General features: G+C 41.8%; 1 protein-coding gene across 1 annotated transcript; it reads left to right on the top strand.

The window, feature by feature from the left end:
• Window positions 1-44: 44 nt before the first annotated feature.
• LOC124029163 (potassium voltage-gated channel subfamily A member 3-like) lies at window positions 45-1,847 on the top strand (the record flags this gene model as incomplete). The annotated part of the gene is given in 3 exon segments (XM_046340977.1): window positions 45-214; window positions 216-513; window positions 1,139-1,847. Coding segments are annotated over 3 exon segments (1,074 nt in total), but the record flags the coding sequence as incomplete, so codon positions are not given.
• Window positions 1,848-16,346: the final 14,499 nt, after the last annotated feature.

The following is a 16,346-nucleotide window of genomic DNA, read 5'->3' as shown; positions in this document are numbered from 1 at the left end:
CCTCTTAAAGGTGAGGTTAATACAGTATATCTCTCCTCTTAAAGGTGTGGTTGCTGTTTGAGTACCCTGAGAGCAGTGGTCCGGCTCGGGGGATAGCCATCGTATCCGTGCTCGTCATCCTCATCTCCATCGTCATCTTCTGCCTGGAGACGTTACCGGAGTTCAGGGAGGACCACAAGGAGCCCGTCCCTCTGGCTCCCATTATTAACGGCACCGAGCCAGTACTTCTCCTCTCCGTTCTCCGACCCGTTCTTCGTGGTGGAGACGCTGTGCATCATCTGGTTCTCCTTCGAGCTGCTGGTCCGGTTCTTCGCCTGTCCCTCCAAGGCCACCTTCTCTAGGAACATCATGAACATTATAGATATCGTTGCTATCATACCCTACTTCATTACGCTGGGCACGGAACTGGCAGAGCAGCAGGGGAACGGACAGCAGGCCATGTCCCTGGCCATCCTCAGGGTCATCAGGCTGGTCAGGGTGTTTAGGATCTTCAAGCTGTCCAGACACTCCAAGGTATCTATGTAGTACCATCTCTATATGTCTCTCTCATCTCTATCTCTACCTCCAAAGATGTGTTCGATGTTTCCCTCTCACTGTCTGTGTGTGTGTGTGTACTGTCAAGCTGAAGCTGCGTTAAACCAAACCAATTGCCCTAATACAATAAACAAACAAAAATTCCTAGCCACCGTGCTTCTACACCTGCATTGCTTGCAGTTTGGGTTTTTAGGCTGGGTTTCTGTACAGCACTTTGAGATATCAGCTGATGTAAGAAGGGCTATATAAATACATTTGATTTGATTTAATTTAATTAGAGTGAACTCTGTCTATCTATGGTAGGTCTGAACTCTCTCTGTCTATCTATAGTAGGTCTGGAACTCTCTCTGTCTATCTATGGTAGGTCTGAACTCTCCCTGACTATCTATGGTAGGTCTGAACTCTCTCTGTCTATCTATGGTAGGTCTGAACTCTCTCTGTCTATCTATGGTAGGTCTGAACTCTCTCTGTCTATCTATGGTAGGTCTGAACTCTCTCTGTCTATCTATGGTAGGTCTGAACTCTCTCTGTATATCTATGATAGGTCTGAACTCTCTCTGTCTATCTATGGTAGGTCTGAACTCTCTCTGTCTATCTATGGTAGGGGCTCCAGATCCTGGGCCAGACCCTGAAGGCCAGCATGCGGGAGCTGGGTCTGCTCATCTTCTTCCTCTTCATCGGAGTCATCCTCTTCTCCAGTGCCGTCTACTTCGCCGAAGCCGACGACCCAGATTCCAGCTTTAGCTCCATCCCTGATGCCTTCTGGTGGGCCGTGGTCACCATGACTACTGTCGGCTATGGAGACATGCACCCGATAACCATTGGCGGGAAGATCGTGGGCTCTCTCTGCGCCATCGCCGGCGTGCTGACCATCGCCCTGCCCGTCCCCGTCATCGTGTCCAACTTCAACTACTTCTACCACCGGGAGACGGAGGGCGAGGAGCAGGCGCAGTACCTCCACGTGGGCAGCTGTCAGCCGCTGGCGTCCGAGACGGAGGAGGATGGGGAGGTGAGGAAGAGGAGCAGCTCTTCGTCGCTCAGTAAGAGTGAGTACCTGGTGATAGAGGAACACAGAGGAATGAACAGCAGCACCTTCAAACAGCAGCAGAACTTCCCCACGGCAACCACCGCTACCACGACGACAACCGTGACACAAAACAACACGGTGAACAGCGTCAGCATCAACAAGAAGATATTCACTGACGTGTAGAGTCTTTGGGCGCCATAACGGACTCACGGATTAAAGTATGTAGTGATTTAACAGATGTGGTTGAATGAGGAGAGACTCATCACCACCATGAACCTCTAGCTGACCATATCTAATGGGGATATTTACACTACATGACCAAAAGTATGTGGACACCTGCTTGTTCAACATCTCATCTCAAAATCATGGGGATTGTAATATGGAGTTGGTCCCTCCCGTTTTGCTGATTACACAGCCTCCATTCTTCTGGGAAGGTTCTTCCACTAGATGTTGAAACATTGTTGCGTGGACTTGCTTCCATTCAACCAAAAGAGCATTAGTGAGGTTCAAAAATTTGATGTTGACGACAGCCTGACCGCAGTCATGCCCACCATCCTACAGGTGTTCGATAGGTTGAGGACAGGGCTCTGTGCAGCCAGTCAAAACAAGTTCTTCCACACCGATCAAGGATGTTCATTTCCTTATGGACATTGCTTTTTGCATTGTAAGTAGTTTCTGTCGCTGCTGGAACAGGAAAGCCCCTTCCCCAAACTGCTGCCATAAATTTAGAAGCACAGAACCGTCTAGAATGTCATTGTATGCTGTAGAGTTAAGATTTCTTCACTGGAACTAATGGGCCCGAACCATGAAAACAGCCCCAGACCATTCCTCCTCAACCAAACTTTAAAAGTTGACACAATGCATTGGGGCAGGTAGAGTTCTCCTGGCATCCACCAAATACAGATTTCTCTGTCGTACTGCCAGATGGTGAAGCGTGATTCATCACTCCAGAGACGCCTTCCACTGCTCCAGAGTCCAATGGCGGTGAGCTTTACACCCTCCAGCCAACGCTGGCATTGCTCATGGGTGATCTTAGGCTTATGTGCGGCTGCTCGGCCATGGAAAACCATTTCATGAACATCCCGACGAACAGTTAACGTTGCTTTCAGAGGCAATTTGGAACTCGGTATGGCGTGCTGCACCCGAGGACAGACGATTATTACACGCTACGTAGTTCAGTATTCGGCGGTCCCGTTCTGTGAGCTTGTGTGTGGCCAAATCATTTCTCGGGTGAGCCGTTGTTGCTCCTAGACTTTCACTTCACAATAACAGCACTTAAAGTGACTGGGGAAGCTCTAGCGGTGTAGAAATTGGACATTTACTTGTTGGAAAGGTGGAATCCTATGACAGTGCCACTTTGAAAGTCATTGAGCTCATCAAAGTCCTGCTCTACTGCCAATGTTTGTCTGTGGAGATTGCATGGCTGTGTGCTCGAAATTATGCATCTGTCAAAGCAACGAGTGTGGATAAATAGCCGAATCTACTAATTTGAAGGGTGTCCACATACCTTTGTTAAAATGGTGTACCGCGATGATATGGACATTCCACAGGGCTGTACTCTGTTATAACACGGCAGTGTCTGGATGAAGAAGGAGCGAGAGATAGAGACATATAAAACACCAGAGACTTTAAGTCTTCAGCTGATTCTAACATCAGAGTGGTGGTGTATTCAGGATAAATAGGGATCCTACATCACAGTGGTGGTGTATTCAGGATAAATAGGGATCCTACATCACAGTGGTGTGTATTCAGGATAAATAGATCCTACATCAGAGGTTAAACAGTCACCACTATCCAGCCTCCACCCAGTACCCTGTCCTGAACCTTAGTCACTGTCACTATCCAGCCTCCACCCAGTACCCTGTCCTGAACATTAGTCACTGTCACTATCCAGCCTCCACCCAGTACCCTGTCCTGAACCTTAGTCACTGTCACTATCCAGCCTCCACCCAGTACCCTGTCCTGAACATTAGTCACTGTCACTATCCAGCCTCCACCCAGTACCCTGTCCTGAACCTTAGTCACCGCTCACTATCCAGCCTCCACTCAGTACCCTGCCCCGAACATTAGTCACAGTTACTAGCTTTCCTCCACTCAGTACCCTGCCCTGAACATTAGTCACAGTTACTAGCTTTCCTCCACTCAGTACCCTGCTCTGAACCTTAGTCACTGTCACTATCCAGCCCACCCAGTACCCTGCCCTGAACCTAGTCACCACTAGCCAGCCTCCGCCTCAGTACCCTGCCCTGAACATTAGTTACCACTAGCCAGCCCCACCAGTACCCTGCCCTGAACCTTAGTCACCACTTGCCGGCATCAACCCAGCACCCTGCCCTGAACCTTAGTTACTGTTTCTAGCTACCCTCCAACCAGTACCCTGCCTTGAACCTTAGCACTGTTACTATCCAGCCTCCAACCAGTACCCTGCCATGAACCTTAGTTACCACTAGCCAGCCTCCAACCAGTACCCTGCCCTGAACCCTAGTCACTGTTTCTAGCTACCCTCCACCCAGTACCCTGCCTTGAACCTTAGACACTGTTTCTAGCTACCCTCCACCCAGTACCCTGCCCTGAACCTTAGTCACTGTTACTATTTGGCCTCTACCCAGTACCCTGGCTTGAACCTTAGACACTGTTTCTAGCTACCCCTCCACCCAGTACCCTGCCCTGAACCTTAGTCACTGTTACTATCTGGCCTCTACCCAGTACCCTGGCTTGAACCTTAGACACTGTTTCTAGCTACCTCCACCCAGTACCCTGCCCTGAACCTTAGTCACTGTTACTATCTGGCCTCTACCCAGTACCCCTGGCTTGAACCTTAGACACTGCTTCTAGCTACCCTCCAAATCCAGCACCCTGCCCTGAACCTAGTCACTGTTTCTAGCTACCTCCACCCAGCACCCTGCCCTGAACCTAGTCACTGTTTCTAGCTACCCTCCACCCAGTACCCTGCCATGAAACTTAGTCACTGTCACTATCCAGCCTCCACCCAGTACCCTGTCCTGAACCTTAGTCACTGTCACTATCCAGGCTCTACCCAGTACCCTGTCCTGAACATTAGTTACCACTATCCAGCCTCCAACCAGTACCTGCCCTGAACCTTAGTCACTGTCACTATCCAGCCTCCAACCAGTACCCTGCCCTGAACCCAGTCACTGTTTCAAGCTACCCTCCAACCAGTACCCTGCCCTGAACCTTAGTCACTGTTTCTAGCTACCCTCCACCCAGTACCCTGCCCTGAACCTAGTCACTGTTTCTATCTACCCTCCACCCAGTACCCTGCCCTGAACCTTAGAGCCTGCTGCCCTGTGTACATGGATCCGGTGAACACTTGTCACTTTATTCATGTGTTCGTACTGTTTTACGCAATATATATACTGTATTCTAGTCATGGTTCATCCTATATAACTACTGCCGTCCACTTCATATGTATATACTGTATTCTAGTCATGGTTCATCCTATATAACTGCTGTCTATACTGTCAATACACACCATCCTATATAACTGTCTATATTGTCCAAACACACCATCCTATATAATTACTGTCTATACTGTCTATACACACCATCCTATGTAAGTACTGTCTATACACACCATCCTATACAACTACTGTCTATAAACACTATCCTATATAACTACTGTCTATACACACATCCTATATAACTACTGTCTATACACACCATCCTATATAACTACTGTCTATACTGTCTATACACACCATCCTATATAACTACAGTCTATACTATCTATACACACCATCCTATATAACTACAGTCTATACACACCATCCTATATAACTACTGTCTATACACACACCATCCTATATAACTACTGTCTATACTGTCTATACACACCATCCTATATAACTACTGTCTATACTGTCTATACACACCATCCTCTATAACTACTGTCTATACTGTCTATACACACCATCCTATATAACTACTGTCTATACTGTCTATACACACCATCCTATATAACTACTGTCTATACTGTCTATACACACCATCCTATATAACTACTGTCTATACTGTCTATACACGCCATCCTATATAACTACTGTCCATACACACCATCATATATAACTACTGTCTATACACACCATCCTATATAACTACTGTCTATACTGTCTATACACACCATCCTATATAACTACTGTCTATACACACCATCCTATATAACTACTGTCTATACTGTCTATACACACCATCCTATATAACTACTGTCCTATACACACCATCCTATATAACTACTGTCTATACACACCATCCTATATAACTACTGTCTATACACACCATCCTATATAATTACTGTCTATAGACACCATCCTATATAACTACTGTCTATACACACCATCCTATATAACTACTGTCTATACACACCATCCTATATAACTACTGTCTATACACACCATCCTATATAATTACTGTCTATAGACACCATCCTATATAACTACTGGCTATACACACCATCCTATATAACTACTGTCTATACACACCATCCTATATAACTACTGTCTATACACACCATCCTATATAACTACTGTCTATACACACCATCCTATATAACTACTGTCTATACACACCATCCTATATAACTACTGTCTATACACACCATCCTATATAACTACTGTCTATACTGTCTATACACACCATCCCATATAACTACTGTCTATACACACCATCCCATATAACTACTGTCTATACACACCATCCTATATAACTACTGTCTATACACACCATCCTATATAACTACTGTCTGTACACACCATCCTATATAACTACTGTCTATACACACCATCCTATATAACTACTGTCTGTACACACCATCCTATATAACTACTGTCTATACACACCATCCTATATAACTACTGTCTATACACACCATCCTATATAACTACTATCTATACACACCATCCTATATAACTACTGTCTATACACACCATCCTATATAACTACTGTCTATACACACCATCCTATATAACTACTGTCTATACACACCATCCTATATAACTACTGTCTATACACACCATCCTATATAACTACTGTCTATACACACCATCCTATATAACTACTGTCTATACACACCATCCTATATAACTACTATCTATACACACCATCCTATATAACTAGTCTATACACACCATCCTATATAACTACTGTCTATACTGTCTATACACACCATCCTATATAACTACTGTCTATACACACCATCCTATATAACTACTATCTATACACACCATCCTATATAACTAGTCTATACACACCATCCTATATAACTACTGTCTATACTATCTATACACACCATCCTATATAACTACTGTCTGTACTGTCTGTAACACAACATCCTATATCACTGCTGTCTATATACACCATCCTATATAACTACTGTCTATACACACCATCCTATATAACAACCTTCTATACTGTCTATTCACACCATCCTATATAACTACTGTCTATACACACAATCATATATAACTACTGTCTATACACACCATCCTATATAACTACTGTCTATACACACCATCCTATATAACTACTGTCTGTACACACCATCCTATATAACTACTGTCTATATACACCATCCTATATAACTACTGTCTATACACACCATCCTATATAACTACTGTCTATACACACCATCCTATATAACTAATGTCTGTACACACCATCCTATATAACTACTGTCTATACACACCATCCTATATAACTACTGTCTATACACACCATCCTATATAACTACTGTCTGTACTGTCTATACACACCATCCTATATAACTACAGTCTATACTATCTATACACACCATCCTCTATAACTACTGTCTATACTGTCTATACACACCATCCTATATAACTACTGTCTATACACACCATCCTATATAACTACTATCTATACACACCATCCTATATAACTACTGTCTATACACACCATCCTATATAACTACTGTCTATACACACATCCTATATAACTACTGTCTATACACACCATCCTATATAACTACTGTCTATACACACCATCCTATATAACTACTGTCTATACACACCATCCTATATAACTACTGTCTATACACACCATCCTATATAACTACTGTCTATACACACCATCCTATATAACTACTGTCTATACACACCATCCTATATAACTACTGTCTATACACACCATCCTATATAACTACTGTCTATACACACCATCCTATATAACAACCTTCTATACTGGCTATTCACACCATCCTATATAACTACTGTCTATACTGTCTATACACACCATCCTATATAACTACTGTCTATACTGTCTATACACACCATCCTATATAACTACTGTCTATACTGTCTATACACACCATCCTATATAACTACTGTCTGTACACACCATCCTATATAACTACTGTCTATACACACCATCCTATATAACTACTGTCTATACACACCATCCTATATAACTACTGTCTATACACACTATCCTATATAACTACTGTCTATACTGTCTATACACACCATCCTATATAACTACTGTCTATACACACCATCCTATATAACTACTGTCTATACACACCATCCTATATAACTACTGTCTATACACACCATCCTATATAACTACTGTCTATACTGTCTATACACACCATCCTATATAACTACTGTCTATATACACCATCCTATATAACTACTGTCTATACACACCATCCTATATATAACTACTATCTATACACACCATCCTATATAACTACTGTCTATACACACCATCCTATATAACTACTGTCTATACACACCATCCTATATAACTACTGTCTATACACACATCCTATATAACTACTGTCTATACACACCATCCTATATAACTACTGTCTATACACACCATCCTATATAACTACTGTCTATACACACCATCCTATATAACTACTATCTATACACACCATCCTATATAACTACTGTCTATACACACCATCCTATATAACTACTGTCTATACACACCATCCTATATAACTACTGTCTATACACACCATCCTATATAACTACTGTCTATACACACCATCCTATATAACTAGTCTATACACACCATCCTATATAACTACTGTCTATACACACCATCCTATATAACTACTGTCTATACTGTCTATACACACCATCCTATATAACTACTGTCTATACACACCATCCTATATAACTACTGTCTATACTGTCTATACACACCATCCTGTATAACTACTGTCTATACACACCATCCTATATAACTACTGTCTATACTGTCTATACACACCATCCTATATAACTACTGTCTATACACACCATCCTATATAACTACTGTCTATACACACCATCCTATATAACTACTGTCTATACTGTCTATACACACCATCCTATATAACTACAGTCTAGACTGTCTATACACACCATCCTATATAACTACTGTCTATACACACCATCCTATATAACTACTGTCTATACACACCATCCTATATAACTACTGTCTATACTGTCTATACACACCATCCTATATAACTACTGTCTATATACACCATCCTATATAACTACTGTCTATACACACCATCCTATATAACTACTATCTATACACACCATCCTATATAACTACTGTCTATACACACCATCCTATATAACTACTGTCTATACACACCATCCTATATAACTACTGTCTATACACACCATCCTATATAACTACTGTCTATACACACCATCCTATATAACTAGTCTATACACACCATCCTATATAACTACTGTCTATACACACCATCCTATATAACTACTGTCTATACTGTCTATACACACCATCCTATATAACTACTGTCTATACACACCATCCTATATAACTACTGTCTATACTGTCTCATACACACCATCCTGTATAACTACTGTCTATACACACCATCCTATATAACTACTGTCTATACTGTCTATACACACCATCCTATATAACTACTGTCTATACACACCATCCTATATAACTACTGTCTATACACACCATCCTATATAACTACTGTCTATACTGTCTATACACACCATCCTATATAACTACAGTCTAGACTGTCTATACACACCATCCTATATAACTACTGTCTATACACACCATCCTATATAACTACTGTCTATACACACCATCCTATATAACTACTGTCTATACTGTCTATACACACCATCCTATATAACTACTGTCTATATACACCATCCTATATAACTACCTATATAACTACTGTCTATACACACCATCCTATATAACTACTGTCTATACACACCATCCTATATAACTACTGTCTATACACACCATCCTATATAACTACTGTCTATACACACCATCCTATATAACTACTGTCTATACACACCATCCTATATAACTACTGTCTATACACACCATCCTATATAACTACTGTCTATACACACCATCCTATATAACTACTATCTATACACACCATCCTATATAACTACTGTCTATACACACCATCCTATATAACTACTGTCTATACACACCATCCTATATAACTACTGTCTATACACACCATCCTATATAACTACTGTCTATACACACCATCCTATATAACTAGTCTATACACACCATCCTATATAACTACTGTCTATACACACCATCCTATATAACTACTGTCTATACTGTCTATACACACCATCCTATATAACTACTGTCTATACACACCATCCTATATAACTACTGTCTATACTGTCTATACACACCATCCTGTATAACTACTGTCTATACACACCATCCTATATAACTACTGTCTATACTGTCTATACACACCATCCTATATAACTACTGTCTATACACACCATCCTATATAACTACTGTCTATACACACCATCCTATATAACTACTGTCTATACTGTCTATACACACCATCCTATATAACTACAGTCTAGACTGTCTATACACACCATCCTATTTAACTACTGTCTATACTGTCTATACACACCATCCTATTTAACTACTGTCTAGACTGTCTATACACACCTTCCTATTTAACTACTGTCTAGACTGTCTATACACACCATCCTATTTAACTACTGTCTAGACTGTCTATACACACCATCCTATATAACTACTGTCTATACACACCATTCCCTCCGCAATGCAATCAAACAAGCTAAGCGTCAGTATAGAGACAAAGTAGAATCTCAATTCAACGGCTCAGACACAAGAGGCATGTGGCAGGGTCTACAGTCAATCACGGACTACAAGAAGAAACCCAGCCCACTCACGGACCAGGATGTCTTGCTCCCAGGCAGACTAAATAACTTTTTTGCCCGCTTTGAGGACAATACAGTGCCACTGACACGGCCTGCAACGAAAACATGCGGTCTCTCCTTCACTGCAGCCGAGGTGAGTAAGACATTTAAACGTGTTAACCCTCATGCAAGGCTGCAGGCCCAGACGGCATCCCCAGCCGCGCCCTCAGAGCATGCGCAGACTAGCTGGCCGGTGTGTTTACGGACATATTCAATCAATCCCTATCCCAGTCTGTTGTTCCCACATGCTTCAAGAGGGCCACCATTGTTCCTGTTCCCAAGAAAGCTAAGGTAACTGAGCTAAACGACTACCGCCCCGTAGCACTCACTTCAGTCATCATGAAGTGCTTTGAGAGACTAGTCAAGGACCATATCACCTCCACCCTACCTGACACCCGAGACCCACTCCAATTTGCTTACCGCCCAAATAGGTCCACAGACTGGGCATTGAGTGGCTGCTGCCAACACACTGACTCAACTCCAGCCACTTTAATAATGGGAATTGATGGGAAATGATGTAAAATATATCACTAGCCACTTTAAACAATGCTACCTAATATAATGTTTACATACCCTACATTATTCATCTCATATGCATATGTATATACTGTACTCTATATCATCGACTGCATCCTTATGTAATACATGTATCACTAGCCACTTTAACTATGCCACTTTGTTTACATACTCATCTCATATGTATATACTGTACTCAATACCATCTACTGTATCTTGCCTATGCTGCTCTGTACCATCACTCATTCATATATCCTTATGTACATGTTCCTTATCCCCTTACACTGTGTATAAGACAGTAGTTTTGGAATTGTTAGTTAGATTACTTGTTGGTTATCACTGCATTGTCGGAACTAGAAGCACAAGCATTTCGCTACACTCGCATTAACATCTGCTAACCATGTGTATGAGGACCAATAACATCTGCTAACCATGTGTATGAGGACCAATACCATCTGCTAACCATGTGACCAATAACATCTGCTAACCATGTATATGTGACCAATAACATCTGCTAACCATGTATATGTGACCAATAACATCTGCTAACCATGTATATGTGGACCAATAACATCTGCTAACCATGTGTATGTGACCAATAACATCTGCTAACCATGTATATGTGACCAATAACATCTGCTAACCATGTGTATGTGACCAATAACATCTGCTAACCATGTGTATGTGACCAATAACATCTGCTAACCATGTATATGTGACCAATAACATCTGCTAACCATGTGACCAATAACATCTGCTAACCATGTGTATGTGACCAATAACATCTGCTAACCATGTATATGTGACCAATAACATCTGCTAACCATGTATATGTGACCAATAACATCTGCTAACCATGTGACCATTAACATCTGCTAACCATGTGACCAATAACATCTGCTAACCATGTGACCAATAACATCTGCTAACCATGTGTATGTGACCAATAACATCTGCTAACCATGTGTATGTGACCAATAACATCTGCTAACCATGTGACCAATAACATCTGCTAACCATGTGTATGTGACCAATAACATCTGCTAACCATGTGTATGAGGACCAATACCATCTGCTAACCATGTGACCAATAACATCTGCTAACCATGTATATGTGACCAATAACATCTGCTAACCATGTATATGTGACCAATAACATCTGCTAACCATGTATATGTGGACCAATAACATCTGCTAACCATGTGTATGTGACCAATAACATCTGCTAACCATGTATATGTGACCAATAACATCTGCTAACCATGTGTATGTGACCAATAACATCTGCTAACCATGTGTATGTGACCAATAACATCTGCTAACCATGTATATGTGACCAATAACATCTGCTAACCATGTGACCAATAACATCTGCTAACCATGTGTATGTGACCAATAACATCTGCTAACCATGTATATGTGACCAATAACATCTGCTAACCATGTATATGTGACCAATAACATCTGCTAACCATGTGACCATTAACATCTGCTAACCATGTGACCAATAACATCTGCTAACCATGTGACCAATAACATCTGCTAACCATGTGACCAATAACATCTGCTAACCATGTATATGTGACCAATAACATCTGCTAACCATGTATATGTGACCAATAACATCTGCTAACCATGTATATGTGACCAATAACATCTGCTAACCATGTATATGTGACCAATAACATCTGCTAACCATGTATATGTGACCAATAACATCTGCTAACCATGTGACCAATAACATCTGCTAACCATGTGACCAATAACATCTGCTAACCATGTATATGTGACCAATAACATCTGCTAACCATGTATATGTGACCAATAACATCTGCTAACCATGAGTATGTGACCAATAACATCTGCTAACCATGTGTATGAGGACCAATAACATCTGCTAACCATATGACCAATAACATCTGCTAACCATGTGTATGTGACAAATATAATTTGATTTGATTTGATCCTGTTTAACTACTGTCCATACTGTCGATGCATTATATTACACACCATTATATAGATTTATTATATAACATTATATTACACACCATTATATAGATTTATTATATAACATTATATTACACACCATTATATAGATTTATTATATAACATTATATTACACACCATTATATAGATTTATTATATAACATTATATTACACACCATTATATAGATTTATTATATAACATTATATTACACACCATTATATAGATTTATTATATAACATTATATTACACACCATTATATAGATTTATTATATAACATTATATTACACACCATTATATAGATTTATTATATAACATTATATTACACACCATTATATAGATTTATTATATAACATTATATTACACACCATTATATAGATTTATATTCTTTATGTATTTATTTACTCTGTTGTGATGATGTGTGTATTGTATTACAGCACTGTTGGAGGTAGGAACATTTGGAGGTGTGTATTGTATTACAGCACTGTTGGAGGTAGGAACATTTGGAGGTGTGTATTGTATTACAGCACTGTTGGAGGTAGGAACATTTGGAGGTGTGTATTGTATTACAGCACTGTTGGAGGTAGGAACATTTGGAGGTGTGTATTGTATTACAGCACTGTTGGAGGTAGGAACATTTGGAGGTGTGTATTGTATTACAGCACTGTTGGAGGTAGGAACATTTGGAGGTGTGTATTGTATTACAGCACTGTTGGAGGTAGGAACATTTGGAGGTGTGTATTGTATTACAGCACTGTTGGAGGTAGGAACATTTGGAGGTGTGTATTGTATTACAGCACTGTTGGAGGTAGGAACATTTGGAGGTGTGTATTGTATTACAGCACTGTTGGAGGTAGGAACATTTGGAGGTGTGTATTGTATTACAGCACTGTTGGAGGTAGGAACATTTGGAGGTGTGTATTGTATTACAGCACTGTTGGAGGTAGGAACATTTCACTGCACCTGATATAACATCTGCTAATCTGTGTACCAATAAACATCCGCAAAGGGAAGAATATTCAGCTCCTTACTGATCATATTCACGCACACACACACACACACACACACACACACACACACACACACACACACACACACACACACACACACACACACACACACACACACACACACACACACACACACACACACACACACACACACTGATCACACACACATGCTGATCACACACACACACACACACACACACACACTGATCACACACACATGCTGATCACACACACACACACACACACACACACACACACACACACACACACACACACACACACACACTGATCACACACACATGCTGATCACACACACACACACACACACACACACACACTGAATACACACACACACACACACACACTGATCACACACATACACACTGATCACACACACACATACACATAAACACACACACACACACACACTGATCATACACACACACTGATCACACACACTGATCACACACACACACACACACACACACACACATTACACACACACACACACACACACACACACACACATTACACATTACACACACACACACACACACACACACACACACACACACACACACACACACACACACACACACACACACACACACACACACACACACACACACACTGACCACAGACACACACTGATCTCACACACACACACACTGACCACAGACACACACTGATCTCTCACACACACACACACACACACACACACACACACACACTGATCACACAAACACACTGATCTCACACACACACTGATCACACACTGATCTCACACACACACTGATCTCACACACACACACACACACACTGATCTCACACACACACTGATCACACACACACACACTGATCTCACACACACACTGATCTCACACACACACTGATCTCACACACACACTGATCACACACACACACACACACACACACACACACACACACACACACACACACACACACACACACACACACACACACACACACACACACACACACACACACACACACACACACACACACACACACACTGATCACACACGCATGATCTGTAACACCATCCTTTATATATATATATATATAATATAGATAACAATAGATGTTTCTGATTAGATGAATGCTGTTCTCCTGCTGTTCTCCTGCTGTTCTGCTGCTGTTCTCATGCTGTTCTCCTGCTGTTCTCCTGCTGTTCTGCTGCTGTTCTCCTGCTGTTCTCCTGCTGTTCTGCTGCTGTTCTCCTGTAGTTCTCCTGCTGTTCTCCTGCTGTTCTCCTGCTGTTCTGCTGCTGTTCTCCTGCTGTTCTGCTGCTGTTCTCCTGCTGTTCTCCTGCTGTTCTCCCGCTGTTCTCCCGCTGTTCTGCTGCTGTTCTCCTGCTGTTCTCCGGCTGTTCTGCTGCTGTTCTGCTGCTGTTCTCCTGCTGTTCAGTAGCTGTTCTCCTGCTGTTCTCCTGCTGTTCTCATGCTGTTCTCCTGCTGTTCTCATGCTGTTCTCCTGCTGTTCTGCTGCTGTTCTCATGCTGTTCTCCTGCTGTTCTGCTGCTGTTCTCCTGCTGTTCTCCTGCTGTTCTGCTGCTGTTCTGCTGCTGTTCTCCTGCTGTTGTCCTGCTGTTCTCCTGCTGTTCTCCTGCAGTTCTGCTGCTGTTCTGCTGCTGTTCTGCTGCTGTTCTGCTGCTGTTCTGCTGCTGTTCTCCTGCTGTTCTCCTGCTGTTCTCCTGCTGTTCTGCTGCTGTTCTCCTGCTGTTCTCCTGCTGTTCTGCTGCTGTTCTGCTGCTGTTCCCCTGCTGTTCTGCTGTTCTCCTGCTGTTCTCCTGCTGTTCTCCTGCTGTTCTCCTGCTGTTCTGCTGCTGTTCTCCTGCTGTTCTCCTGCTGTTCTCCTGCTGTTCTGCTGCTGTTCTGCTGCTGTTCTGCTGCTGTTCCGCTGCTGTTCTCCTGCTGTTCTCCTGCTGTTCTGCTGCTGTTCTCCTGCTGTTCTCCTGCTGTTCTGCTGCTGTTCTCCTGCTGTTCTCCTGCTGTTCTCCTGCT

This window comes from Oncorhynchus gorbuscha, unplaced genomic scaffold (assembly GCF_021184085.1).
Source record: "Oncorhynchus gorbuscha isolate QuinsamMale2020 ecotype Even-year unplaced genomic scaffold, OgorEven_v1.0 Un_scaffold_5689, whole genome shotgun sequence".
Taxonomy (NCBI): Eukaryota; Metazoa; Chordata; class Actinopteri; order Salmoniformes; family Salmonidae; genus Oncorhynchus; species Oncorhynchus gorbuscha.
The sequence above is the reverse complement of the archived record's forward strand: the minus strand, read 5'-3'. Positions and strand labels throughout refer to the sequence as shown.